This window comes from Mus caroli, chromosome 13 (assembly GCF_900094665.2).
Source record: "Mus caroli chromosome 13, CAROLI_EIJ_v1.1, whole genome shotgun sequence".
In the NCBI taxonomy this organism is placed as follows: domain Eukaryota; kingdom Metazoa; phylum Chordata; class Mammalia; order Rodentia; family Muridae; genus Mus; species Mus caroli.
In genome coordinates this window covers 26,375,426-26,401,710 of record NC_034582.1, presented here as the reverse complement: position 1 = coordinate 26,401,710, position 26,285 = coordinate 26,375,426, and the positions used below count along the sequence as shown (strand labels likewise).

At 41.2% G+C, this 26,285-nt stretch overlaps 1 protein-coding gene across 1 annotated transcript in view; it reads left to right on the top strand.

The window, feature by feature from the left end:
- The window catches only part of Exoc2 (exocyst complex component 2), a 160,727-nt gene that overhangs the window by 113,392 nt on the left and 21,050 nt on the right, over positions 1-26,285 (top strand). Inside the window, exon 23 of the mRNA XM_021180205.2 lies at positions 5,480-5,621. Coding sequence (XP_021035864.1) covers positions 5,480-5,621 — 142 coding nt within the window. The remainder of the gene's footprint in view (positions 1-5,479; positions 5,622-26,285) is intronic.

The window sequence follows — 26,285 nt, the reverse complement described above, 5'->3', positions numbered from 1 at the left end:
TTCTGTAAGCTTCTTGTATGTTCATGGGCATCTCTTTCTTTAGGTTTGGGAAGTTTTCTTCTATAATTTTGTTGAAGATATTTGCTGGTCCTTTGAGTTGAAAATCTTCATCCCAGCATAATTTTTAATTGTATAATATCCATTTGTATACTTTAATTTGCATGGAAAATGACTGCTTTTACATTTTTATTGCCTGTGTTGTAGAAGAAATAGCTAGGAAGCATGTAGAGACCAAGGGAGATACAGAGGTTTGTTCTGAGGATGGAGACCAAATACAACACAGATCGAACTCCTCAGGAACATTTGTTGAGAATATCAGATCTGTGTGGAGGATAAGTCTTAACATGTTCTTTTATTGTGGCAGCTATAAAGATGTAATTCCGGGGACTTGGGGGGGGGGGGCGTGCCTATGTTAGATGCGATCAATGTTAAGGAAGCAAAGCTATACAACTGAGTTACTATTTGTAGAATTAAAGATTCTTCCTGACTGGAGAATGCAGACATTGATCAAGTATTAAATGCATTACTGAACTTCTATTTAAGCTCCTAACGAGAAACTCCACTCAGCAGAGTAAGGGACAGTTTCTTTTCATCACAGATGCAGGCAAATCCTTTATATCTAGCAACCAATTTAAAGTATTTCGTATGACTTGAACCATAGGTATTAGATGGAATATAGTTCATTCTTTTTAGCTTACCTGAGTATACTTCTTAGACCTTGAGGCATTTGAATTTACTGATGAGTTTATGAATGACTGCAGCCGTGTTTCCTTCCTGCTGTGTTATCTGTGGCTCTGCTTGTTTCGTCTTCCTCATTTCTTCATCAGACTACATTAGTTAAATTTTGCTAAGAAGGTATTTTTAGTGTTTTATTGATTCTTTGTGAATTTCATATCATGCACCCTGATCCCACTCATTTCCCACCCCTTTATATCTGCCCTCCACCCTTGCAACCACCCCCCAAAGAAAACCAAACCAAACCACACTAAAACAACAACAAAACATCTTGTCATGGAAACTGTAGTATGTCACAGTGTGAGTCATATGGTACACCCTTTTGTCTCCACATTTTACCTTGCAAATGTTTGTTGTCATCAGTCATCGGTCTGGTTTGAGGCCGCTGGCTTCTGCTACACTATCAATCCTGGATCCTCACCAGGACTCTCCCCTGATATCCTGTTGTTGCCCTGTGTCATGGAGATCTTGGAGGTTTGGATCTGCCAGACCAGCTCCTTTATCAGCTCCAGCAGTTCATAAATGGGGTAGATCTTGGAGTGGGCTAACTAAAAGCCCTAGATCTAGGCTTGAGTGGTAGCTAAGTTGGTTTGCACACCAGCTCTTCTGCACCCACACCACCAGGGAGAGCTCTTCACTGCTGTCCTGGCTAGCTCACCCAATCCCACAACTGGCATGGGACAGGGCCAGTCCTCCCACATGCCACAGGGCCAGTTCCACACTCCTGCCCAGTGAGGTATAGATCCTGCTCTCCCAAGTGCTACAGCTGGTGAGGGCCAGCCCCAGCTCTCCTGTTCTCATAACCCCAGGGCCAGCTCTCCCACCTGTCACAGGCTAAACCCTAACCCTGACTGCTACAGCCAGTGAGAGACAGGGCTAGCTCTCCCAAACCCATACTTCCAGAGCTAGCTCTCCCATGCTGTCCAGGTGAAGGGCCTAGGCTCAAATGGTTGCACAGGTTCTTCATAGTCACCCCTTTGTTAGTCCCACTTTTCTCCACAGTGTAGGAACCTCTCCCTCAGCTTCACTTTCTCTCGAATCTCTCCATCTTTCTCATCTCACTATCACATATTCACTCTTTGTAGTGGCACCCATGGTGGATGCTTGCTTGGGTGCCTTTCTTCTGGCCACACTGAGACAGGTGCTTGGGTCTCTTTATTAAATTATTTTTGTGCAACAAATTACTTTTAAGGTTGAAGTTTCAAACTGGTGTATACTCTCCAACTGAGGCCAGGCACAACAGCCCAGTTAGGCAAATGGGATCCATAGGCAGGCAACACCTTTAGGGACAGCCCCTGTGCTAGTTGTTGGGGGACCTACATGAAGACCAAGCTGCATATCTGCTACATATGTGTGGGACGTAGATCCAGCCCATGTATACTCTTTGGTTGGTGGTTCAATCTTTGAGAGCCTCGAGGGTCCAGGTTAGTTGACTATGTTGGTCTTCCTGTGGAGTTTCTATCCCCTTCTCGGCCTGCAGTCCTTCCCCCAACTCTTCCATAAGACTCCCCAAACTTCATCCAATGTTTAGTTGTGTTTCTTTGAGTCTGTTTTGGTCAACTGCTGGGTGGAGCCTCTCAGAGGACAGTTATGCTATGTTCCTATCTGCAATCATAGTAGACTATCATTAATAGTGTCAGGGATTGGTGCTTGCCCATGGAATGGGTCTCTCAAGTTGGGCTAGTTATTGGTTAGCTATTCCCTCAGGCTCTGCTCTGTCTTTGTCACTGCATTTCTTAGAGACAGAACAAATTTGGGGTCAAAAGTTCTATGGGTGGATTGGTGTCCTTATCCCTCTACTGGGGGTCCTGCCTGGCTACAGGAGGTGACCACTTGAGGTTCCATATTCCCCCATAAACTCTCTAGAGCCTCTCCCATCCCAGGTCTCTGGCACATCCTAGAGATGTCCCCACCATCACCACCAGTACCAGCTGAGACAATTTCCATTCATTCTTCTGACCCTCTCACCTGTCTCTCCCCACACCTGATCTTGAAAACCCCCATGCCTCTCCTGTCGCTTCTCTCACCAGTTTCTTCCTTCCATCTGCCTCCTATGACAATTTTCTTCCCTTTCCTTTCTGTCATTGTTAGTCTTTTATAATTATTTTTAGGGGGTAAGTGTGCAGAAATGTGTGCATGTGTGTTCATATGTGTACAGTTACATTTGTGGGTGTGCAGGTGTACATGTAGAAACCAGGGTCCACTTATATGTCATTCTCTGTGAGCTGTCCACTTGGAGTTTTGAGACAAAGTCTCATACCAGCAGTGTCCAGGAGTCTGCCTGTGTCTACCTCCCCGGACTGGGATTACAAGTGTGTGTCACCACAGCTGTCTTTTTATGGTCTGGCTCTTGGTCATGGGTGGCTTTTTAAGTGGGTGCATGGCAGTTCTTTACCAGCTAAGCTGCCTCCCAACCCCATCTTCATTTCCAGATTGGCCTTCGCAATCACTACCAGGTATTCAACCCAGGAGACCTGCCTCATACTAGGCAAGTGTTCTTCCACTGAGCTACAGCCCACATTTTATTTTTCAAGGAACTTGCATACTTTAAAATACTCATTTGGCATTAGTGATTTTCTTTAATATCTTTTAAAAAACTGACTTTGTTCCCTTCCACATTAATTTTCTGTTGTGTTAGTTACTTGAAGGAGTTTAAAACATTAATTCTAAGTCTTCTTTTAAACTTCTCTTTTTAAACATCTGAAGCTCAGTGTTTCTTTACTCACTGCCTTATCTCCACAAAAGTTTAGATACCTGCATTTTCATTGTTAGCCTCTTTTTGCTTAAGAAGTTTTTTTGTGGGGTAGGGCAGGGGTTACTAAGGGAAGCTCTCTTGTATGCTCTACCACTGAACTGTATTCCTATCCTATTTTAAGAATACTTAAAAGAGTTTTTGGAGCTGCAGAGCAGTTAAGAACAATCGCTGTTATTACAGAGAACATTGGTTTGGTTCCCAGAACCTGTAAGGCAGCTCACAACCATCTCTGTACCACTAGTTCCAGAAGATCTGATGTCCTCTTCTGGCCTCCACAGGCCCTCCATACAAGTGGTACACATACATACATACATACATACATACATACATACGGGCAAAAAAAAAAAAAAATAAAGCAAAAACCTTTTGAAAAGAATATTTACTTGGAAATTATATTTCATATTTTTAGGGTGGTTCCAGTCTGTTAGGTGTATTTTGTAAGCACTAGGCATGATGTAGAATGGGAAGGAACTTGGATTTCATTTTCTTCCACTATTTCCCTCACCTGTTCATCTTCCTCATTCTGATTTGACTTAAGTTAGTGCCCTTGATCACAAATACAGGCAATTCATTCTTTGAATCTCTTCATAAGCATATGTATGTTGTCTGGACTTAGGTAAGGAGTCGATATGGCTCTGAGGTTGGGTTCCTGTAGATACCATTGCAGTGGTGTCAGGTTTTGAGGTGACATTTCAGAACTCAAACTGATCCTTTATTCTCTGTAGGTTTTATGACTTTCTTCTGGGAAAGTGAAGCCCACCCCCTAATTCAATTAGAAACTGGGAACTCTTATAGTCTGCACCTGGATGTGCACATTGTCCTCTAACTGGGAACTTAGCTATCCACCACACCTCAAACTCTGGTTCTGATCCAGTACAATTTCTTCTTTTGTTTGCATGTTGGCTTCTCTCATTGTTCATGTATGTCCACTTCAATTTCTATAGGTTTGTGTTATAAGGCCTCCTGGAGCTAGTCTATCTTCCCTGTTTCTAACTTCAGCTTTAGATTTCTGTCGTGTTTCTTTGTGCTTTGAAAGACGGCCTGCCTTTCAATTCTATATCCTGCCATCATAAAATCCTGTCCTGTGATCTACTGTCACTCCCTTCTGAAGAGTTCTCACTGACTTCTGTTCCTGCTGTTGCTCCCACCATTGCCTGGTGTGTGCTTTGGTTCCCAGCAGGCACATGCCTTAGATGTGCATTCCACTCTCCTGTCAGCTTCTTGAAGTTCAGCTCTGATGTTCAAGAAGCCTGGGCCCCTAAGTAAATGATGTGAAAAAAGACTGGCCATGTTCCACTACACATACCCTGAGCCAGCACACTGATGGTGTCAAAAGGCAGTCACTTGAGTACCACCAAGACCAAGGCCCCTCCTATAAGGCTGATACCAACCTCTGTCTGTTTTGTCAATACTGCCAGTAGGAGCCACAGTTGGCCTGTGCTGAACTGTGCCTAGATTTGGGCCTGTAGTACTCACGGCAGGACTCTCTAGTAACATCTTTGATGTATTGTTTGAACCATGAAAGAACAAAAGCTGTTTTCTCCATGGAGTGACTGTAGGACAAACTCAGACTGCTCAGCACTGAGACACATCTCAGTCATACAGACATGTGATTGGAAGATGCCAGAGTAGAGTAGCCACAGGCAGGTTGTTAGAACAGAGTGCCGTTGGATGACATTACTGATGTGGAACACTACAGTTGGTGTCCTTTTGTTTGTCATCAACTATTAAATATTTATACTGCCAGTTTGGTCTTTCTACAGAAAAAGAGTTTAAAGGATTTTGAAAGACAACCTATAGTCCATAGATGGGACTTATTTCTTACTGTGTAAGCCATACGAATAGTTCTCTATTAGTGACATAGATAAGATAGAAACCTGAACTATGTAGAAAAAAATCTTTTTAAAATGTAATAGGTACATACATGCATTATTTTTTTCTTCTCCACTCTTAACTTGGCATTTTTTAACCCCATGTTTTGTGTTGTAGGTTAGCATGGCATCACTGAAAGAACTGGATCAACGACTCTTTGAAAATTACATTGAGCTAAAAGCAGATCCCATTGTTGGATCCTTGGAACCTGGGATCTACGCAGGCTACTTTGATTGGAAAGACTGCCTGCCTCCGGCAGGTAAGTCTAGGAGCGTTTTCTGCTGCTGCAAATGGTGACGGGTATAGATAGGTTTCTGTGAAACAAGATGTACTTAAACTATTTTTCTTTATATTCATTCTTTTCTTACCAAAGGTATGACCTTATTTTTACTTCTGTTATTTTTACTTATTGCTTTAAATCATTTTTTAAACTATTTTTTTTCTGTTTAGAAATTTATTCTTTTCTCATATATTACATCGCAATTGCAGTTTCTCCTCCTCCTACCTCCAGTCTTCCCTCTGGCACACCTCACCTTTCCGTCTGACCCATCCTTCCTGTGCCTCCTGTCAGAAAAACATCAACCAAACTCAGCATGACGGCTACAGGAGGCCAGGCTCAGGCCCTCACGCCGAGGCCAGACAAGGCGACCCAGTAGGAAGAAAGGGGGCCCAAAAGCAGGCCGAAGAGTAAGAGACAGCTCCCAACCCCACAGCTGGGAGTCCCACAAGAGCACCAAACTACACAGCCAGAACATGTATACAGAGGGCCTAGCTCAGACCCATACAGGCTCCCTGAGTTCCCTGACACCCACCCCTCATGAATTCTGGTCAGTTGATTCTGTGGGCCATGTTCTTGTAGTGTCCTTGACCCCTCTGGCTCCTAGAATCCTTCCTCCCTCTCCTCGTAAGGTCTCTCTGAGCTCCACCTAATGTTTGGCTATGGACTCTGCATCTGCACCCATCAGTTGCTAGATAAAATCTCTCTAATGACAAATATGCTAGGTTCCAGTCCCAATACATCCTGCAGACAGGACCAACTGTAGGTTGAAGGATTTGTGGCTGGGTTGGTGTCCCAATCCCTCTACTTGAGACCTAAGCTGGTTAAAGAAGATAGTCAGTTCAAGGTACCTTGTCCCCTATTGCTAGGAGTCTTTGCTAGGGTCACCCTCATAGATTTCATGGAGTTTCCATTCCAGATTTCTACCTCACCCCTGAAATACCCCCATTCCTGTCATCTCCTAGTATTCTCTCCCCTCATCCTCCCACCCCCAGTCTACCCACAAAATCTGTTCTATTTCCTCTTCCCAGGGAGATCCTTGTAGAACCACTTAAGCCTTCCTTGTTGCTTAGCCTTTCTGTGTCTGTGGATTGTAGCATGCTTATCCTTTTCTTTACAGTGAATATCAACTTACAAGTGAGTATATACTGTGTTTGTCTTTCTGGGTCTGGGTTACCTCATTAAGGATGTATTTTTTCTAGTTCATTCATTTGTCTGCAAATTTCATGATGTCATTTTTTAACAGCTGAGCAATATTCTCTTATGTAAATGTACCACATTTTCTTTATCCATTTTTCTGTTGAGGGACGTCTAGATTGTTTCCAGTTTCTGGCTATGACAAATCAAGCTTCTGTGAACATAGTTGAGCAGGTGTCATTGTAGTAGGATGGAGTGTCCTTTGTGTATATGCCCAGGAGTGCTATAACTGGGTCCTGAGGTAGATGGATTCCCAATTTTCTGAGGAGATGCTATATTGATTTCCATAATGTCTATATAAGTGTGCCCTTCCACAAGCAATGGAGGAGTCTTCTCATTGCTCCACATCCTTGCCAGCATGAGCTATCACTTGCTTTTCATTTTAGCCATTTTGAGGGGAGTAAGATGGAATCTCAGTCGTTTTGATTTGCTTTTTCCTGGTGGCTAAGGAAACATTTCTCTAAGTGTTTCTCAGCCATTTGAGATTCTTCTGTTGAGATCTGTGTAGATCTGTATCCCATATTTTAATTGGATTATTTGGATTTGGGGTATCTAGTCTCTTGAGTTTTTTATATAGTTCAGATATTAGACTTCTATCAGATGTGGAGATGGTAAACATTTTTTTTTTTCGTTTTGTAGGCTGCCACTTTGTCTGGGCAGCCTACAAAATGATGGATGGTGTCCTTTGCCTTACAGAGCTTTTCCAGTTTCAGGAAGTCCCATTTATTAATTGCTGATCTTAGTGCCTGTGCTATCAGTGTTCTGTTTCAGAAAGTTGTCTCTATAGTAGGATTTTCATGGACCACCAGCTATTTAAATAATGACACCAAGTCTTTTTAATATATTAATGCTTAGGCTTTTTAGCTAGGGCAATGTCCCAGCCAGCTATCTAAACTTAACATAACTATAACTAGCCTACAACCCTCCATGTGGCCAGAGTTTTATTTCTCTGTACCTGTTCACAGTGGTCCACTTCCCCACCATATCCCACTGCAAATCTTCTGAACCTGCCCTCTTCTCTCAGAGACCCTCTCTCTTCCTGTAAGTTTGGCTCTCTGCCAGTACAGCAATCAACAATTGACAATACAAAGACACACCTTCATACAATGTACTCCAATATGTGTCCTGTGCCAGTTCATTCAAGGCTATTCCTCACTTTTTATTCTATCAGGTTCAGTGTATCTGGTTTTATGTGAGGCCATTGATCCACTTGGACATGAGTTTATGGCAGTGATAAAAATATAGTCAACAGATATTTATAGAACATTTTACCCAAACACAAAAGAATATACCTTCTTCTGAGTGCCTCATAGAACTTTCTCTAAAACTGACCACATACTCAGACACGAAGCAAGTCTCAACAGATAATTGAAATAACCCCTGTATTTTATCAGACCATCACAGACTAACACTTGATATCGATAACAGAAACAATACAAAGCTTACAAATTCATGGAAACTGAGCAACTTTCTGCTGAATGAAAAATGGTTCAAGACAGAAATAAAGAAATTAATGGCCTTGTAGAATTCAGTGAAAATGAATACACAACATCCCTAGGCTTATGGTATTCCATGGAAGAAAAGTCATCCTGAAAGGAAAGTTCATAGCACTAAGTGCCTGCATAGAAAAAATTGAACAGATCTCATACTAGCAACTTAATCACACACCTGAATGCTCTAGAACAAAAAGAAATAGGCACACCCAAGAGGAGTAGTTGGCAAGAAATAATCAACTGAGGCTGAAGTCAATAAACTATAAACAAATAAAACAATACAAAGAATTAACAAAGAGTTGGTTCTTTGAGGAAATCAAGATAAACAAATCTTTATTGAAACTAACTAAAAGACATGAAAAAGATCATCCACCATGGTCAAGGAGGCTTCATTCCAGAGATGCAGCTCTGGATGGCTCAGTATACAAAAATCACTAATCCACCATATAAACAAGCTGAAAGGAAAAAAAAAAACCACACATGATCATCTCATTATATGCAGAAAAGACTACCTACCCCTTCATGATAGAAGTCCTGGAGAGATTAGAGATAAAAGGGACATATCTAAACATAATAAAGGCAGTCTATAGCAAACCAATAGCCAACATCAAATTAAATCAAGAGAAACTCAAAGCAACTTCATGAAAATCAGGAACAAAACAAGGATGTCCACCTTTTCCATATCTATTCAATATACTCAAAGTTTTTAGTAGAGCAATAAGACAACTAACTGAAGGAGATCGAGGGAATGCAGATTGGAAAGAAAGAAGTCAAGGTATCATTATTTCCAGATGATATAGCATACATAAATGACACTAGAAATTCCACCAGGGAGTTCCTTTCAGCAAAGTGACTAGTTACAAGATTAACTTAAAAAAAAAAAGGAAGGAAAGAAAGAGAGAGAGACAGAGAGAGAGAGATAGAGACAGACAGACAGACAGACAGAAAGGAAGAAAGAAAGGAAGGAAGAAAGAAAGATAGAAAGGAAAGAAAGAAAGAGAAAGAAAAGAAAAAAGAGAAAAGAAAAGAAAATTAGAGTCACTTCTATTTACAAATGACAAACAGACTAAGGAAGAAGTCAGGGAAACAACCCCTTTCACAGTAGCCACAGATCATATAAAATATCTTAAGCTAACTCTAACCAAGAAAGACTTGTACATCAAAAACCTAGAGTCTCTGAAGACAGAAATTGAGGAAGATGTCAAAAGATGGAAACATCTCCCATGTGCATGGATCAGTGGGATTAACATAATGAAAAGTGTCATTTTACCAAACACAAACTACAGATTCAATTCAATCTCCATCAAAATCCCATCACAATCCTTTACAGACCTTGAAAGGACAATACTCAACTTCATATTGAAAAACAAAAAACCCAGGATAGCTTAACCAATACTGTAGACTAATATAACTTCTAGCGGTATCACCATCCTTGACCTCAAGTAGTACTACAGAACTATACTAGCAAAAACCATGTTAGTAGCACAAAAACAGGCACATTATCAATAGAATCAAATTGAAGACCAAGATATAAAATCATTCACCTGTGGACACCTGATTTTTGATAAAGAAGCCAGAAATACACACTGGAATCAAGAAAGCATCTTCAACAATAATATACCTTCTTTATCTCTCGCCCACAGTTCCCCAGGCTGGTTCTGTAACTTGAGTAGTACAAAGATAATTCCACAGTAAATGTGGCTCTACAGGCATCTATGGGGAGTAGCATTAGATTTCTTCACATGTGCACCCAGGAATCACACAACAGTGCCTTCACCCTGATTTCTATATTACTGAGCTAATTTAACTCCCTTCCCAATCCTCTCTAACATTTTTTGATGTCATTTTCTGGATGATCATTGTGGCTGGGGTGAAATGAAATTTTAATGTAGTATTTATTTACATTTCTCTAATAGCTTAGCATCTTGAATATGCGTTCATATATTTGCTGATATTTGTGCTTCCTTTAAGAACTCCTATTTGTTTCCCATCTATTAACTGAGTAATGAAGGGCAATGGCGGGTGTGTGTGTGTGTGTGTGTGTGTGTGTGTGTGTGTGTGTGAATATTGTGTACAGGTAAAGAGCTGGGTCTCCCCATCCCCGTGTCTCCCATTCTGCAGGCTATCTCTTCACTGTCCTGATTGTTTTCCTTTGCTATTCAGAAGCTCCCACACTTGATGGAATCCCTCTTGGCACTTATTCCTCTTATTCCCTAAGCTATTAACGTCCTATCATAGAAGTACTGCTGTTAATATTTTGAAGTGTTTTTCCTGTAAATTCCTCTAATATGTTCAGAGTTTTCGAGTTTTACGTGGAAGGTTTTCCTTTTAATCTATTGTGAATTGATTCATATACAATGAATGAACAGTAGGAATCTAGTCTTAGTCTTCTGAATATAGCCATCCAGCATCATTTCGTGAGAAGGCTTGCCTTTTTATCCAGTGAATATTTTTAGCTATTTTAGTTTTGGAGACTCATATCTCGGCCTTCGTCCTGTGGTGTTGCTTCGTGTGTCTGCTTTTGTGTGGACTCTTTGTTATGTGGCTCATGGTGCAACTGAGCTTCAGTCTCTGTTGTTGCCTTCATGTCTTTCTTCATGGAGAGAGCCGTTGTCCCTGTGGGATAGTAGCAATTTGCAGGGCTGCAGAGGAGGACCTGCTTTTCCTGGGCCCTCTGACCACTGCTGCTTCTCATGGCAAACAGCAGAGGTTCATGGTGGTGAATGTGGACAGTGACAGCGAACCTTCTCTGTTGGGGGGAACCAGTTTCTTGCTGCACTTCCCTCTCTAGGGGCATCCTTGAAACTGGCACAAGCACCTGTGAAGTCCTACACTCCCCAGAAAGCACTGTGAGGTCCTAGTGTCTTAGGTGCAGTGTCAGCTGGCCATTTCCATGTGTTAGGGACCCTATGACAACACTAAAATGTAATTAGCCAGAGGGGAAGAGGTGTGGGAATGGTGGTAGGAGGTGAGGATTCTCTTCAATTCGTTTAGACAGCAGGACTTCACAGTTCCAAATCCTCTACCTTCATGTTTTTAGCTCAGGTAACCAAAGTCTGATTTCTCTATTATCTCCAGGTTCTTTCAACCCTGACATTTGTGGGTTAGCTATATAGTATAAAATATTTAATCGTAAGATTTATCTTAACAATAATAGCTTTAGACTGTCCAGCATTGAGATTCTGCTGGCTGTGTGGCATCTAACCTCTTTACCTAGTTTGATCTTAACTGTAATATAAACCTCTTTTGTAAACAAATGGCTCTGTCGAGGCTGCATTTCTCACATTGCACATGTACTGAGAAGCCCTGCACTGATTTCACTTGTTAACCTATTTAGTTCTGTTGTTGGTGTAGGTTTGACTTGATTACAGCTGAACCTCCATCTTGCCTAGTCATTTAGTGAGTGTTAGTTTGTTAAAAGCTGAGATCTCATGTTAAGTGATCTGGCAGAATTGACATAACAATTCTAAAATATTTCAGTCAGCAACCTTAATAGTATTTTTAGAGTTATTATCTCTAGAAACTGAATTGTACAAACCACAAAGGTAAAACTAATTGCTAACTTCAGGAGTTAGCATTAAATTTTGTTTCCACTGCTATGTGTAGTAATTTTCAAAATACAGTTTATTAGTATCGTAATTTAAGAAGAAATTTGTTAAATCCAGTTGTTTCTTCAGCTGGCATATAGTATCTTGTTGGCTTTTTTTTGTTGTTGTTGTTTTGTTTGTTTGTTTGTTTGTTTTTTAAAGATTTATTTATTTATTATATGTAAGTACACTATAGCTGTCTTCAGACACTCCAGAAGAGGGCGCCAGATCTCGTTGCGGATGGTTGTGAGCCACCATGTGGTTGCTGGGATTTGAACTCTGGACCTTTGGAAGAGCAGTCGGATGCTCTTACCCACTGAGTCATCTCACCAGCCCTCTTGTTAGCTTTTTATTGGCAAACGTGTTGCTAAGGTTATTTTCACTAGTTCTGCATCACAGTACTGACGACTCTGAAGATTCTAGGTGTTCTATTATTTGTGATTATGTGGCGTTTCTTGAATATTTACATTTTATGAATTTTAGAAAAATTGAAAATGTCTCTCATTGTCAAATACACATTGAAGTTCAGGTCTTTGAAGCAAATCTCAAGAAAAAAACTTTCTTTAAATTTTCTCTTAAGTACTTTTTTAAAGCTATTTTTTCTATCTACAATGCATATAAACTTAAATGTATTAACATTCTTTAAAGTATTTAACAAATGAATTTAAACTTAACCATTTTTATCCAAGTCACGTATACAAGATTTTTAATTCAGGTGCTTTAAATTAGTAATGATACGTGGATTTCTGATGAGCATGTAGAGGTTCACAGATACAATGACGTGGAATGTCTGTTACCACTCAGCAAACACACTTGAGTGAGAATCTCTAGTCTGCGATGTTTGTGGTCCAGACACAGCCCATAGTGCCCTGAGCATGACTGAGCTGTTAGTTATTTGATATCTGTTGCTGGGATGGTGTGTTAGATTGATTCATAAGTCCCATGCAGAGCATATGTGCACTATTGATGTGACATAGGAAGTCCACAGCTCTTCCATGTCTGTGTTTGCTGACCCAAGAACAATGTGAACTGTGCCTTCAGCCCTTTACATTTGGGATATTTTCACTGAACTGTGAGAGGTATAGCCCAGTTCGGTTATCATCTATTATATCTAGTAACATGAATCATTTGAAGCTCGGGTTCCAATTTGAATGTCTAGAGAAGAAAAACTGCTAGAAGAAAAGAATGAAGACAAGGAAAAATTAGAGTTTGCATTTGTTTTGAGAAACTTGAACTCTAAAGACAGCCTTGCTATTGTTCCCTAACAATCATTACAATAAACATCTGTGGCTCTCTGATTTCCCTGATGTGTTCATGTTCCTCTGTGCTGCTGTAAGGAAATGCCTCCAGTCAGGTAGTTTATAAAGAATAAGGTTGGGATTGAGGATCAGTGTGTAGTCATTTCAGTGTACTGTGTACCTGCATCCTTCAGAGAGGACAAAGCCTGTATCCTTGTACCACTGAAGGAAGTGGGAGAAAAGGCTAACTTACTCAAGGTACTTTATAAGGCAGGCACTCATTAATTTACCTTTCCAAATGATGTTTATGTGAGTTAATATTATTTGTAATTACTGACACTATTAATTGAAGTCAACAAGCATAATGAATATGTGACTAATATCATCTCTGGGTGTACAAAAAAAGGTGCGATTGATGCCAGTAAATATAATTGTGTTACCCTATTAACAAAGCATTTATTTTAGAAAAATGTTTCAATGTTAATTCCTATACAAGTGAAATACTTCTGTTAATACTTCAAACAGATCAGTTGTAAAGACAACTTATAAACTATAAATTAACTTTGAAAGATTTTTTTTTCCCCCTTATTACCTCCTGGTTTTCTAGACAATGGAACTCAGCAGTCAACCCCTCTGTTTCCACCTGTGGAGATTCATTATACCCATTCCCCTGCCCCAACCCTCTCTCTGTGAGACTCCTTTGGAGAAAAAAAAAAAAAAGAGTTTTTCTTTGCAGGCAGATGTAAATCGGAGGGAGTTTCTTGGATAAGGGTCCATGTCCATTTTCCCTTCTTAGCACTGGGACACACACAGTCTCTGTGAGTTCATGTGCATCAGTCCTGTTGTGTCTGAAAGACACTGTTTCCTTGGAATCACCCATCCCCTCTGGTTCCAACAATTTTCCATCCTCTTGCACATAGCTCCCTGAGCCCTGAGGGGAGAGGTTTGATTACAACATCCCGGTTAGGACTGAGTGTTCCAGAACTGCTTACTCTTTGCACATTGTTCAGTTGTGAGTCTCTGTATTCCCATCTACTGCAAAGGGAAGGTTTTCTGATGATGGCTAGGCAAGGCACTGATCTATGGATATGACAGAATGTCATCTTATTGCTTTGTTCCTTTAACAGAACAGTACTGTTTGAATTTTCCCTGTGTCCATAGTCCATCCAGTGTCAGATTTTTGGCTACCTGAGCAGTGTCAGGCATGGATTTCATCTCATGGTGTGGGCTTTAAATCCAATCAATGAGTGGATGGTTCCTCCCACATTTGTGCCACTGTTGTATCAGCATATCACACAGGCAGTCATCATTGTAGATTAAAGGGATTTTTGGGTTTTTTTTTTTGTGTGTGTGTATGTAGCTGGGTTGGTATTTACCCTTTTCCTTTGGTAGTGTGCAAAGTACCTTCTAATGTCATGAACACTGGTCTGTAGAAGTGAAGTGAAGGCTGTAATAGATACCAGCTTGACTTCTCCGTGTTCAATGAGATATAGAAGCGCTATCACCAGAAATAGGGTTTTACTATCAGTTTGTGGAGAGCAACCCTAACTTTGGTAATAGCCTGAGATGTTTAGAAGTTTCCACAGGGGTCCCCTTATCTCAGGGACATACAGTTTCAGCACTAGTGAGCTGACCATGTGTGGCTCTTTAGCCTCATTGCTTAATATAAGCTATTCTTGTAATTAGCACCCAGCTGTGCAGTTATTACCAGTCCAAGTGCATTCTTTCCCAGAGGTCCTCCTCGAACATCATGCTCTCTCCACTGGACCTCCCACCACCCTGCCATCCCCAGCTGAGGCCTCTAGATAGATAAAGAATGCCCTTTCAGCTGCTTGAACCTGGCTCAGGCCTTCTCTCCTGGTGTTCCCCTGCCTCTTTACCCTACCTGGACTTGTTTTATCCTGTGCTGTATCCACCCTACCTAGAACCTGATTCACAGTACGAATTCTCTGACAGACTCTTTTAGCAATTAGTGGGTTGGTTTATGAGAAACACTCTGACAAAGTTCCTCCAGCAAGGTACAGGGCAATAATAAACAGCAATTAAAATACCAGTTTACACTTTAGCTTTTAGATGAATAGATACTTTCAACAGAATATGAGATCGAATCAACTACTCTTATTCAGTGAATGTCAAAGAAGGGAATGTTGTTGATTAAATGACATAGGTGTTGCAAAAATAGCATCCGTGTAGAAGGATCTGAACATTTATAATGCACATAGCACTAAGGATCTCTTAAGTGCCATCTGTCCAGACCCCTTCTCATAACTCTTTGAGCCTATACAGATCATATGTTCTATGCTTAGGCACTTTTCAAAACTTATTTCTTCTCTGGATTTAGAACGTGTGCTGGATCAGTCTCCTGGACTCCAACTGTGAGCAGCTCAGCTCGTTATTAATACTGCTTTAGATGAAAACATGCCAGCTGGGTGGATCTCATCCCTGAAGAAATGCCTTGTCCTTCATCCTTTCCTGCCCTGAACTCTGAAGGAAAAACTTTCATAAGCCCTAGGGCTATTCCTGATTTCACTTGAGAAGCTTTCTAAGGACATTTTAATGGTCCTATATTCTGTCTGCTCATACACACACACACCACACACATGAGAGAGAGAGAGAGAGAGAGAGAGAGAGAGAGAGAGAGAGAGAGAGATTTCAGTTTTCTGAAGGAGAATAAAGCCTGATTGTTCATCTTTCTAAGTCACAGGTTCATTATGTAAGCTCACTTTGTTTTTCAGACCTTGTCTCCTTTTTACAAACAGTTTAATATATTATAGTCAATGCCATAAAACCATTTGTACAATGCTTTAGACATTTGGTTATAATTTCTTTGTTTGCCAAGCATTTTTCAATAAAGCTTAATTTTGGCCTTACTCATCTTCAATGTGAAATTGATTAACCTTGAAGTGGACTGTGGCTTGCATATTTCTTTTGCATGTCTTATCTGCTGAAGTATTTGTTACGTTTTAAGTTGATAGCTGTAAGCTATGCCGCTTGGCATCAGGGTAACTAATGTCCCACTGTGCAAACCTGACTCATTTTTAAAGTTTTATTATAGAAAATTTCAGATACTTAGAGTAGAACAGAATAACAAATTTTGATTGACCTGTTGGCCAACTCCAGCAGTTATCAGTTCTGGCCCTGTGTATTTTGTCTGCACTTGGGCTTCTAGAATCTGTTATTTTGAAGTAAATCTCAGATATTAGGTCATGTCATCTGTATGTAAATCACATAAAGACTAACTTTTCCTAAAGAAGCATAACTAATCATAATGCTATTATAAGACTTGGAAGAAAATTGATAATAATTCCTTAATTTCACCAAATATTTTGTCAGTGTTCAAATTCCAGATGCTTATAGCTCAGAAGGTTTGCTCAGGGCTCCCAGGTCCCTGTACTGCTTTGGTTGATGTGTCCCCATTTCTTGTTTGTCGGTTGGTTGGTTAGTTGGTTAGTTGGTTAGTTTGATGTAACTCTCTAGCGTCTCCCTTTCAAGCTTACTTGTTGGATAAGTTAAGTTCTTCATTGTGTGGATTTTCTGAAGTCCTGGGTTTTAGGATTGTTTCCCCCTGCTTTTATCTGTCTTTTGTGTTTCCCGTGAAAGAAAGGAAGAAAGAAAGAAAGAAAGAAAGAAAGAAAGAAAGAAAGAAAGAAAGAAAGAAAGGAAGGAAGGAAGGAAGGAAGGAAGGAAGGAAGGAAGGAANAAGAAAGAAAGAAAGAAAGAAAGAAAGAAAGAAAGAAAGGAAGGAAGGAAGGAAGGAAGGAAGGAAGGAAGGAAGGAAGGAAGGAAGGAAGGAAGAAAGGAAGGAAGGAAGGAGGGAAGAAAAGGTGTTAGCTTAAATTCTGTGTCCATGTAAGTTTATTTGCAAAGGAAGCTCCATAGTTCTCAGGGTTATTATTCTTCTTCCTGCTTGTGATGTTAGGATTGAAAATTGAATTCAAGTGTTATTTGGACTGTCCTTTTAAAGGTTCATTGTGAAGTTTCATCTAATGATTTATAGCCACTGATTTGTGCCATAATCTGTCATTTTCTTTCTACTTTAGTCTTTTGCATATGAGTGGAAAATGTATGTACCCTGATACACATGTGGAAGTCAGCAGACTTTTCAGAACGAGGCTCCCTTCTTCCATCGGGGTTTCAAAGGCAGAGTCTTGTTTCTGCCACACTGTGTACTCCAAGCTGTCCGGCCCAATAGCTTCCAGAAGTTTCTCCCATCTTCACCTTCCATCTCATGACAAGTGCTAGGCTTATAGATGAGTGGCACCACATCCGACTCTTCTCCTTGGCTTCTGTGGTTTGAGTGCAGACCATCAGCAAGCCCTTTTACCCAATGAGCTTCCTCACTCACTGCTCTTTTGGTTCTCTGGGTTTTTTTTAAGCTCATTATTAATACTTAAGAATATATAACTCAACTATAAAAATTTCTCTCTCCCTCCTTTTCCCTCTCTTCCTTCTACTGGATGTCTACTGGGAAAACTTGCCCCATACATAGAAGGTTTTCCAACACATAGCTACAACCCCACCCCACTGTTACAGTGTGAACAGACATGTGAAGGTTAAAACAGCCAGCTAGGCCAGGAACACTGAGGAAGGTAAACTAGGAGGCCTTGTGGCGGGGGTATAAGATAGCTAAGCTGACTAGGTAAAAAGGACAGGTTAGTGCTGGCTGGCTCTCACAAAGCTCCCCCAACCCTACCCTAACTCTCACCCTGCTAGCAACATAAGCAAAGTGCTGTTTCCCTTCATGTGTTCCTGCTTCTAATGCATCTAATAATACAGTTTACAGTAGAGTAAACTGCAAGTAAGAATGGCTTAGAACATTTATCTCCCACCTAGTCAAGGAAGACCACCGCATGGACAAGGAGTTAAACACAAAACAATCAAGAACAACTACAGCTACATCTTGTAACTATGATAAGAGTTAACTACCCATTGGCAATTAAGGAAAAAGATCTGTGATAAACTACAAGCTGATTATGTAAATGTGAGAACGAAGGGAGCAGTCTAACAAACCAGCAAAACAGACATCCTCTAAGACTAGCAACACCTACTGGGTTGAGCACTGCAGTACCAGCCAGGACGAGTGACTAGCAGGCAATCAAGGATAGCAGCTAGTCAAGCAAGTCAGAGACCCACAGTGGGGCTGAGGGTGGGAGGGATTACCCCTAACTGAGTGAGAAGCTCAGAACGTGGTTGGGCCAGAGAAATAGACATGCAGGGCTTCCCTTATTGGTTAGGCTTATAGTTAGCCCAGAGAAACTAACCAGTCTCAGTAGAAGCTACCTCAGTCTTTGTCTGGTTTCTCTCCCAAGTCCTATGAGAAGCTCCTAGAAAAACTACCCAATGGAGTTTTCCCTTTCGTGGGTCCCCTTCCATGTGCTAATCTACCCTTTTTGAAGACCCTCTCCCCTAGAGTTTCTCTTACTTTCCAGACCTTTGCTTTCTGCTTTAAGCCTTCTCTTCATATTCTCTTCTGGTTGCCGTAGACTTCAGTCTTGTAGTCAGTGAGACAAGGCCCGGAAGAAGAACCATGGACTTGGTTGAAGTCGTGGGTAACAGGGAGTGTCACCCTAACTCCTGAGTTGTAGCCACCTGAGACAAGAACATTTTTCTTTCCCTCCATCCCACCCAGATAAGCCATTTCTTATTAAGGGATACAAAGTACTTTCCTCACCAGCTGTTTGGTTCCTTCATAGGAAAGGGCAGGGCAGTGTGTCCTTTGTTTAGTCATTTCCAAACACGTTGGCTTCCTAGCATTTTTCAAGGGTCATCAACAAGATAGTCTTAATTCTTAAGTTTTATGAACTCGTTTTGAACATACCTGATGAATTTCATTTAATTATAGTAGTTGTTCTTATTGTTTGCTGATGCTAGCCCTGAACATGTTTACTAATTGACCCCTGGAATGGACTTCTGATCTTGAAGGCTGTCATTGCTGAGATCTTGTGTTGTGATGTAGTATTGCATGCCACATTCACTGGTCCCAGAGGAGCCAGCCAGTGGAAGGCAGGAGGGATGTGAAATAAGGAATTCTTCCTCTCCCTACGCAGTGTCTCTGTCCACTTCATTATTGCCAGGCTTTCTGGTCTCTCTCTGAATCTCATCCAGAAATCTGTTGGGACCTAGTGCCTCTTATGTTTCAGGTACTACCATTGGTTCTGTCTTGCAGCAAATCCATGCTGACCATTTCCAGAATACCACTATTCCTGTCTGACCAGTGATGGAGGCTGTGTCCCTGCCCTCTGCAGCAGTCCCTTCCAGGTAGTGAGGCACATGGACATTCTGTAGTCAGTTTGTGTGCAGTGAACCTGTGGAACTTAAGCTTCTGAGGTACTGTGGAAAGCATTAGGGATTTCCCCCCTCATTTTGTTTGTCTAGCTACAAATCTAAGAGGCTCTTTCCAAACTTAATTTCCACGCTGTTTAGCCTTTTGCACAGTCGTAAACAGTGTGATAAGAAAAAGCAGTGTTGCTTTTCTCCATGGGGTTGAGTGACTTATCAGTACTTATTTAGTACTCGCTTGTGACCTGGGTTAATGCATGCCCTGAGCTTACTGTTTCTCTTCGGTAGTTCTGTCTTTAAGTGCTCATAGGGCACTTGAGAACCTGCCCTGTGATGCTTTCTGACTCAGTCTGCCAAGAACCACCACTGTCTGGTGAAACATACCCATTGCTCTGATGGCCATCTGCACAGGGACACAAGCTTGAAAACACTGAAGCTTCACAGCAAATGGTAAAATTTGGATTGTTGTTTAATATGTTTAGTCTAGGAGCTGACATGCTGTCACCCTGACACCTCTTCAAAACAAAAGCCTTGCTTACCAGTCAGAATCCCAGTCTAGTAAATCACATGGCTTTACTAGTCTTTGCTGGGTGGAAAAACCACTAGGCTCATAGTACCCTGTCCACTGGGGTTGAACGTGAGGCTGCATGACACTTGAAGATTGCCATGAGATTTGGATGGGTGGGTGCTCTGCACTGTGACATAAGCACATCCACGTTGCTAAGTTTTGAACTGGGAACAGGATCAGTGCTGTGATTTATAACACATCACAGCAGAAAGCCAAAGTCCAGATGAGTTCCAAATGTTAAATTTGGAACACTTACAGGGTTTAAGTCACCATCAAAGGTGCCTTGATAATGTAGCCCCTGTTTCCTAGAATCTAAGAGGTCAGAGTCACAGTACTGAGGCTCGGGACAGGGCAAACAAGTGGTCTGAAAAGAAACCCAGAGGTTGTTTTGTGCGAAGCTTGGGTACTCAAGGCCTTTCGTGTGTGCATGCATGTACTTGTATACATACTTGTGTGGGGAAGGGACATTTTTAATGGAAAACCGTATGAGTGAAAATTATTGTTGCCAGCTCTGCCCTCCCCAGGACCAGCGTATGTCTTCACAGCTGACACACTACTGAGTTTTGAGTAGCTACAGTCAGCTTTAAAGCTGTTGCTGGCCTTTAGACCGTATTGTGTAACATGGCAGTTTTGTGACCACAGTGCTATGCACAAATAAGGAGTGGTGGTGAGTACACTGGTTAGTGCGGATCTGTTTACCTGTGCATGCAGGTGTACTGTGGGTGCACACAGTGTGGCAGCCTGAGGTCCCTCTCAGATATCTTTTCTTAATTTCTTTCAGCCTTTATCTTTCTGCCCCAGGGCCTCTCACAGAACCTGAAACCCAGGTTTCTACTAGGCTAGCCAGCCAATGAGCTTCAGGGAGCCACCTGTTTCTGCTCCCGTAATACTGGGACTACAGGGGTGTGCCGTCACCTTCAGCTTCTTTACACAGGTCCCTTACTTGTGCAGTAGGTCATTTACTGAGCATGAAAGATGACAAAGCAACAGAGATGGACACTGAAGAGACAAGAATGTGAAGCTACAGCTTTGCTTCACCCGCGTCTACCACCCACATGCCTTAGCCCGCCTCTGTGGGTTTCGGTTGCTTTTAAATTTCTTTTTCTTTGTGTTCCAGATGTGTCAGGTTAAATAGATTATAGTTCATAGCTATTCATTTTGAGCAATTCAAATAATTCTGAGCACTGAGTTGAAAAAAAAATATTTCACATATTCTCTTTTCTATATAACCATTATAAATTTGTTTTTGGTTTGATCAAAAGCAACATCATTCAAAGGCTTTTTGTATGGCTAGAACTAAAAGACAGTTTTGTTTGGTTTTATTTAAATTCTTTTGAGAATTTCCTACATGTGTATTATATTCCCATCATTTCTACCCCTCCCTTTGTCCCCCAACTCCTCCTGTGCCCCTATCAACCTCTCTCAAGTTTATGACCTCTTCTTCCTCAGTTATTATTTAATATGTATCCCATTGGGTGTTGTTGACATGCAACTGTGTTTAGGGCTGACTGCTTGGGGTTCAGTAACTTACCAGGAAGCTCATCCATAGAGAAGCCTGACTCCCTCTCCCAGCAGCTGTGAGTCTCCTGAAGCTCTTCATCTGGGGTCTTGTGAGATTCCCCATCCATGTGGGCATGTCAGCTGGTATTGCCACTGTGAAAGTGTGCTGAGGCAACCACATTGTTGAGATTTCATGGTAGGCCTTCCTTATCATGTCTAGATGACACCATCTAGCTACAGGCATCTTAGTCCTCTGCCTCTGCCTTTGGAAAGGTTTTTCCAACCCCATTGCCATGATGTGTTCTGAACGTTAGGTGTAGGGTGCATTATTGCTGGATCAGTTGCGGCTGGGTCTCACTCTTTGCATTTTGATTAGTTGTGGATCTAAGAAGTGTGTGTGTGTGTCTGTGTGTGTGTGTGTGTGTGTCTGTGTGTGTGTGTCTGTATGTGTGAGTGCATGTGCATGAACAGTGACCACAGACTACTTACAACTGTGGGTACAAGTGCTTAGAAAACAGTTGGAAGTTGTATTGGTTTAAGCAAATGGTGTGTTCACTCCTAAAGTCTGTGTCCCCTCCATCCACTGGTAGCTGGCTAGGTTTGCAGTACCAGGCATGGTTTCCCTCCTATTGAGTGTGCCTCCTGTGTCATTAGACAGCTGTCTAGAAGACTAAAGCACTTCTACTGTGAAAGTAGGCATATCCTGCTATGCTGGTCATTATAGTTTGGAGGCTTTCCCACAGGGTTGGACTCCAGATTACTTTTCTCCCTTGGCCATTTGCACAAGAGCATCTGATACTATGAGAGGTAGTCTTCAGGGAGGAGACTTTCGGGTGATCGAAGTGTGGGTGTCCGGCCAATAAATAGGATTTTACCTTCACATTTTGGAACCACCAAGGGTCACAAGAATAGCCTCTATTGTTTGAGGAGTCTCTTCAATTCCCCTGACCAACAATTCTTGAAGGAGGATTCCCATGCCTGTCACTGGGGGTTTTGGTAGATCACCTATGGCTCTTGTGGGGATCATTATCACCCCAAGTGGCATAAATTCAGATAGATAGATAGATAGATAGATAGATAGATAGATAGATAGATAGATAGATAGATAGATGTGTGTTTATTCATATACATTATATATTTATTTCTCAATAGAACAGTATGATTATTGCATTTTCAAACATCCTTGATGTTTATCTGTCTTCTCTCTCCCTGTATTGCCTCCCTCCCATCTCCCCAGTTAAAGTCCCCCATTTTTCCCATTTTCTTCTTTATAGTAACAGTTATCCTCTCTAGAGCTCTCCCTCCACATGGTCTCTTGGGGATGATTATAATTCAGAATGGAGCTTCCATTGCTTATTTTCTTTTTTATGTAAGATATTATTATTGGTTCCTTTCACATCATTTTCAAAACACTTTCAAGGATTTTTTTTAAACTCTTCCTGTCTCTTCTGTACCTCTCTGCCCTTTCTACAATCCATCTTGTATCTGGGACCCTGTGGGTCTCACAGGATTCTGAAGCTGCATATCCGTGTATGGCATGTGCTTGGATGAAGAGACCCATAGACTTAGTCCTCTTAGTGAAAGTGAACAGCTAATAGGGATTTTTAAGAGTGCTAAACCACAGAGCTGACCCTACTCAGATTAGAATAGCCCTCATTGACATCATCCCCATCGTGGAGCTGTCCCTACCCAGGTTAGAATTGTTCTTGCAATGTGTGCCCTCCAGCACCACAGATAAAGGTGCTTGGTAAGTATTTAATGAAGTAATCACTTCTAGTGTTCTGCTCTCTCCTGAAGAAGCAGCAAAAGCCACAGCACAGTAGTTGGCCGTTGTGATTAACATTTATTCCAAACACTAGGGTGCTGACTTCTGTACTTTTGAAAATAAGATCTTGAGCATTTCCTAGGAATCCATAAAGGAGAAAGTTAAAGGTCTTGGATGGACAGAAAGACCTTGGACACCCCCTCCTTTCATAGGTGAAATGTGCTTGACAAACCTGGAATTTCCCTTTCTTGGCTTCTCAAAAAAATACCATTATCAGCAAGCTGATTAATTAGTGTGGCTAGTCAACCAGGAAGGTGCATAGCCTGACAGCCTGAGTTCAGTGTCCCAGGCCCAGGTGGCAGAGGGAGAAAGCCATTTCTACAAGTTGTCCCTTTGATCTCTACATTCTCATGACCACACACATACACAGCAAAGTAAATAAATGCACAAAATACAGTTTGCCTGAATACTACATTGTATAAGCAGGAGGCACTGGGGGAGGAAGGAAGATAAAGACACCTGAAATAAAACCCTCAGCAATTAGCTATGTTTTTAAGTATTTGGAAGAAAATGAAGCATTTTGTATCTATCAGAGCAAGTTAAAGAATGTTAGTAAAACCTGTACTGTACAGGGTACTCAGGATATGCCTTTTTTTTTTTTTATCAATTGACTTCAATTTTCTGATAATACCAAACACTAATAGTCAGAATGTTTGAGTGACAACCACAGTAAATTCCCAAATATGATATACTTGAAAACCCATTCTTGCCTTTTGAAATTGCTGTCACTTTTGGTTACAAATGCTGTGACAGCCTGTGATTATAGTGACAAGGACTTTTAGGAATTTTCTGTAGAATGCATAGCACGTTAGCAAGTTTGTGTGTTAAAGAGCTTTAATAATAGGTTTTATAAAATTACAGAAACTGTCTTCATGGACTTAAAATATGATGGAGATGAAAAATGTAATATCTTGTACTCTGTCTTTGGATAGTGTAAAGAAAAGAAAAGTGATTTGCATTCTTGGGCTTTTATTTCTCTGCTTTATTGTTTGCTGCTATGGCTTGTGTTTTTATATTTGCTGAGAAATGGGTCTACCAAAAAAGAAGGTCTGGCAATTCCTGTTTTGTTTTTATTAGAGGTAGTGCTGCTTGTATATGTGAGAGCCCACATGGGACAGCACTGAAAGTAGACTGTTGAACAAGGATATGCTTTGGGTGGGACTGGAGCCCCGATGTCCAGCTGCTCACTAGATAACTGGCTATACATACTACAGAATAGTGTGTGCAGTGACTGAGCACTGTAGCCCAGCATGCATGTGCACAGTGACCACATTCTACAGGTTAGTGTGTGTGTGTGTGTGTTTGTGTGGTGTGTGTGCAGTGGCCATACATGATAGCGCAGCATGTATGTGAACAGTGACCCCACGCTAGAGGTCAACGTGTGTGTATGCCCTTGTAGTTAGGCAAGGGCTGCTACAGTCTACTGGAAACCCTACTTCCCATCCTTATTCTGCCAGTGCATGTGGAACTACATGTTTGTATGCATGTGAGCATGTGAAACATCAAATGGTATACAAAGGGATTATATAGTTCATTATGTAGTAGTTATACTTTATTTTAAGACTAGAAAAACTCCTTTGAAAGATCTTGACAGAGATAGATTTTTAGTGAGAAGTAAAGGTACCTCTTTCAAATACACCTGCATTTATTTCTTAGTATGACAGTTTCTCAGTTAGGAAAGTCAGTAAATCTAAGGCAGCAAAATAAAGTGGACTTAGTACTAGACCTTCAGCTTATTTAAATATTAACTCCAGCACACTTTTCATACTGTGCAAGTATGAAACCATTTGTTGTGTTGCTGTTGACTGAATTCCTGTTCTCTCCTAGGAGAGGGTTCTGCTGTTTTTTCCTATATCTTTGACCATGGAAATGTATGTTACAGTGTTGCTTTCTGAATCTAGACCACAGCCACCACAATATTCAGACCCCGTTAGCAGTGCAAATATACCATTTGACACGTTTTTTATAAAATAGGCATTTCTGCATTTAGATCATGTTATAGCTTTAGGTGTAAATATACTTGTATTGAGAGGGTTAAAATTTGTATACCTTTGATTTGAACAATCCTATAGATTTTTTTAGGTTGTACCTCCTGACAGCAAATATGATGTTTTAATCACTGTGGGGAGCCATGAACAAGTCCTTCCTTTGGCAAAGCTATCAGGGAGAGTGAAGGCATTGCATTTCTTTGGCATTAAAAATCTGCATTGAGAGCTATTGCAGGACACTCAGGATATATTTAGCAGAGCACCGGGAAAACAGCTTCTTGTGAGGACAAAGAGCAGCTCAGGGGCTGGAGTGAAATAGCCACTTGAATCCACATGTGTGAAGGAAGATTGCATCGTAAAGAGTCAGAAACAGAATCCCATGTATGAAATGAGGAGCTGAGCCCTCCTTTATCTTGAAAAAACCTCTTGCTCCCCTTGGATTGTGTGTCTTGTCCTCAGAACCATCTCTGAAAGCTGTTATCACAGCTCTACAAATAGAGACTCAGGCAGGTAGACAGCTCCTGGGGAGCCAGAGGCACACTCAAATCCACCACCCTGCCCTTTCTACATAACCTCTGTCTTCTGCCATTGGATTCAACAGAGTGCAGAAGCAGCACTTTGTGTCTTTAATACTCTCATCAGATTAGTGGCTTGTGCAAAAACATAGGACTCTAGAGACAGACACTTGTACCTGGATTCTTATTGTGGAAATGGGGCTTGACTAATTCATAACTATTGACTTCCTGTTTTCACAGGACCAAAACTTTTTAATATCTAGATTGATCCTTTGATTTACTGACTAAAATTACAACAATGGGCTACTCCTTCGTATGAAAGATTAGTCTATGGAGCTGGATGTTGAGAATGAGGGTCACACCTAGTTCTTTCTCTGCCCCACAGTTGGTTCCAGTGCTGGGGCAGCCTCACTACTGCTCACTGCTCTCATAAGCCTGAGAGCAGCTCTGCACCTT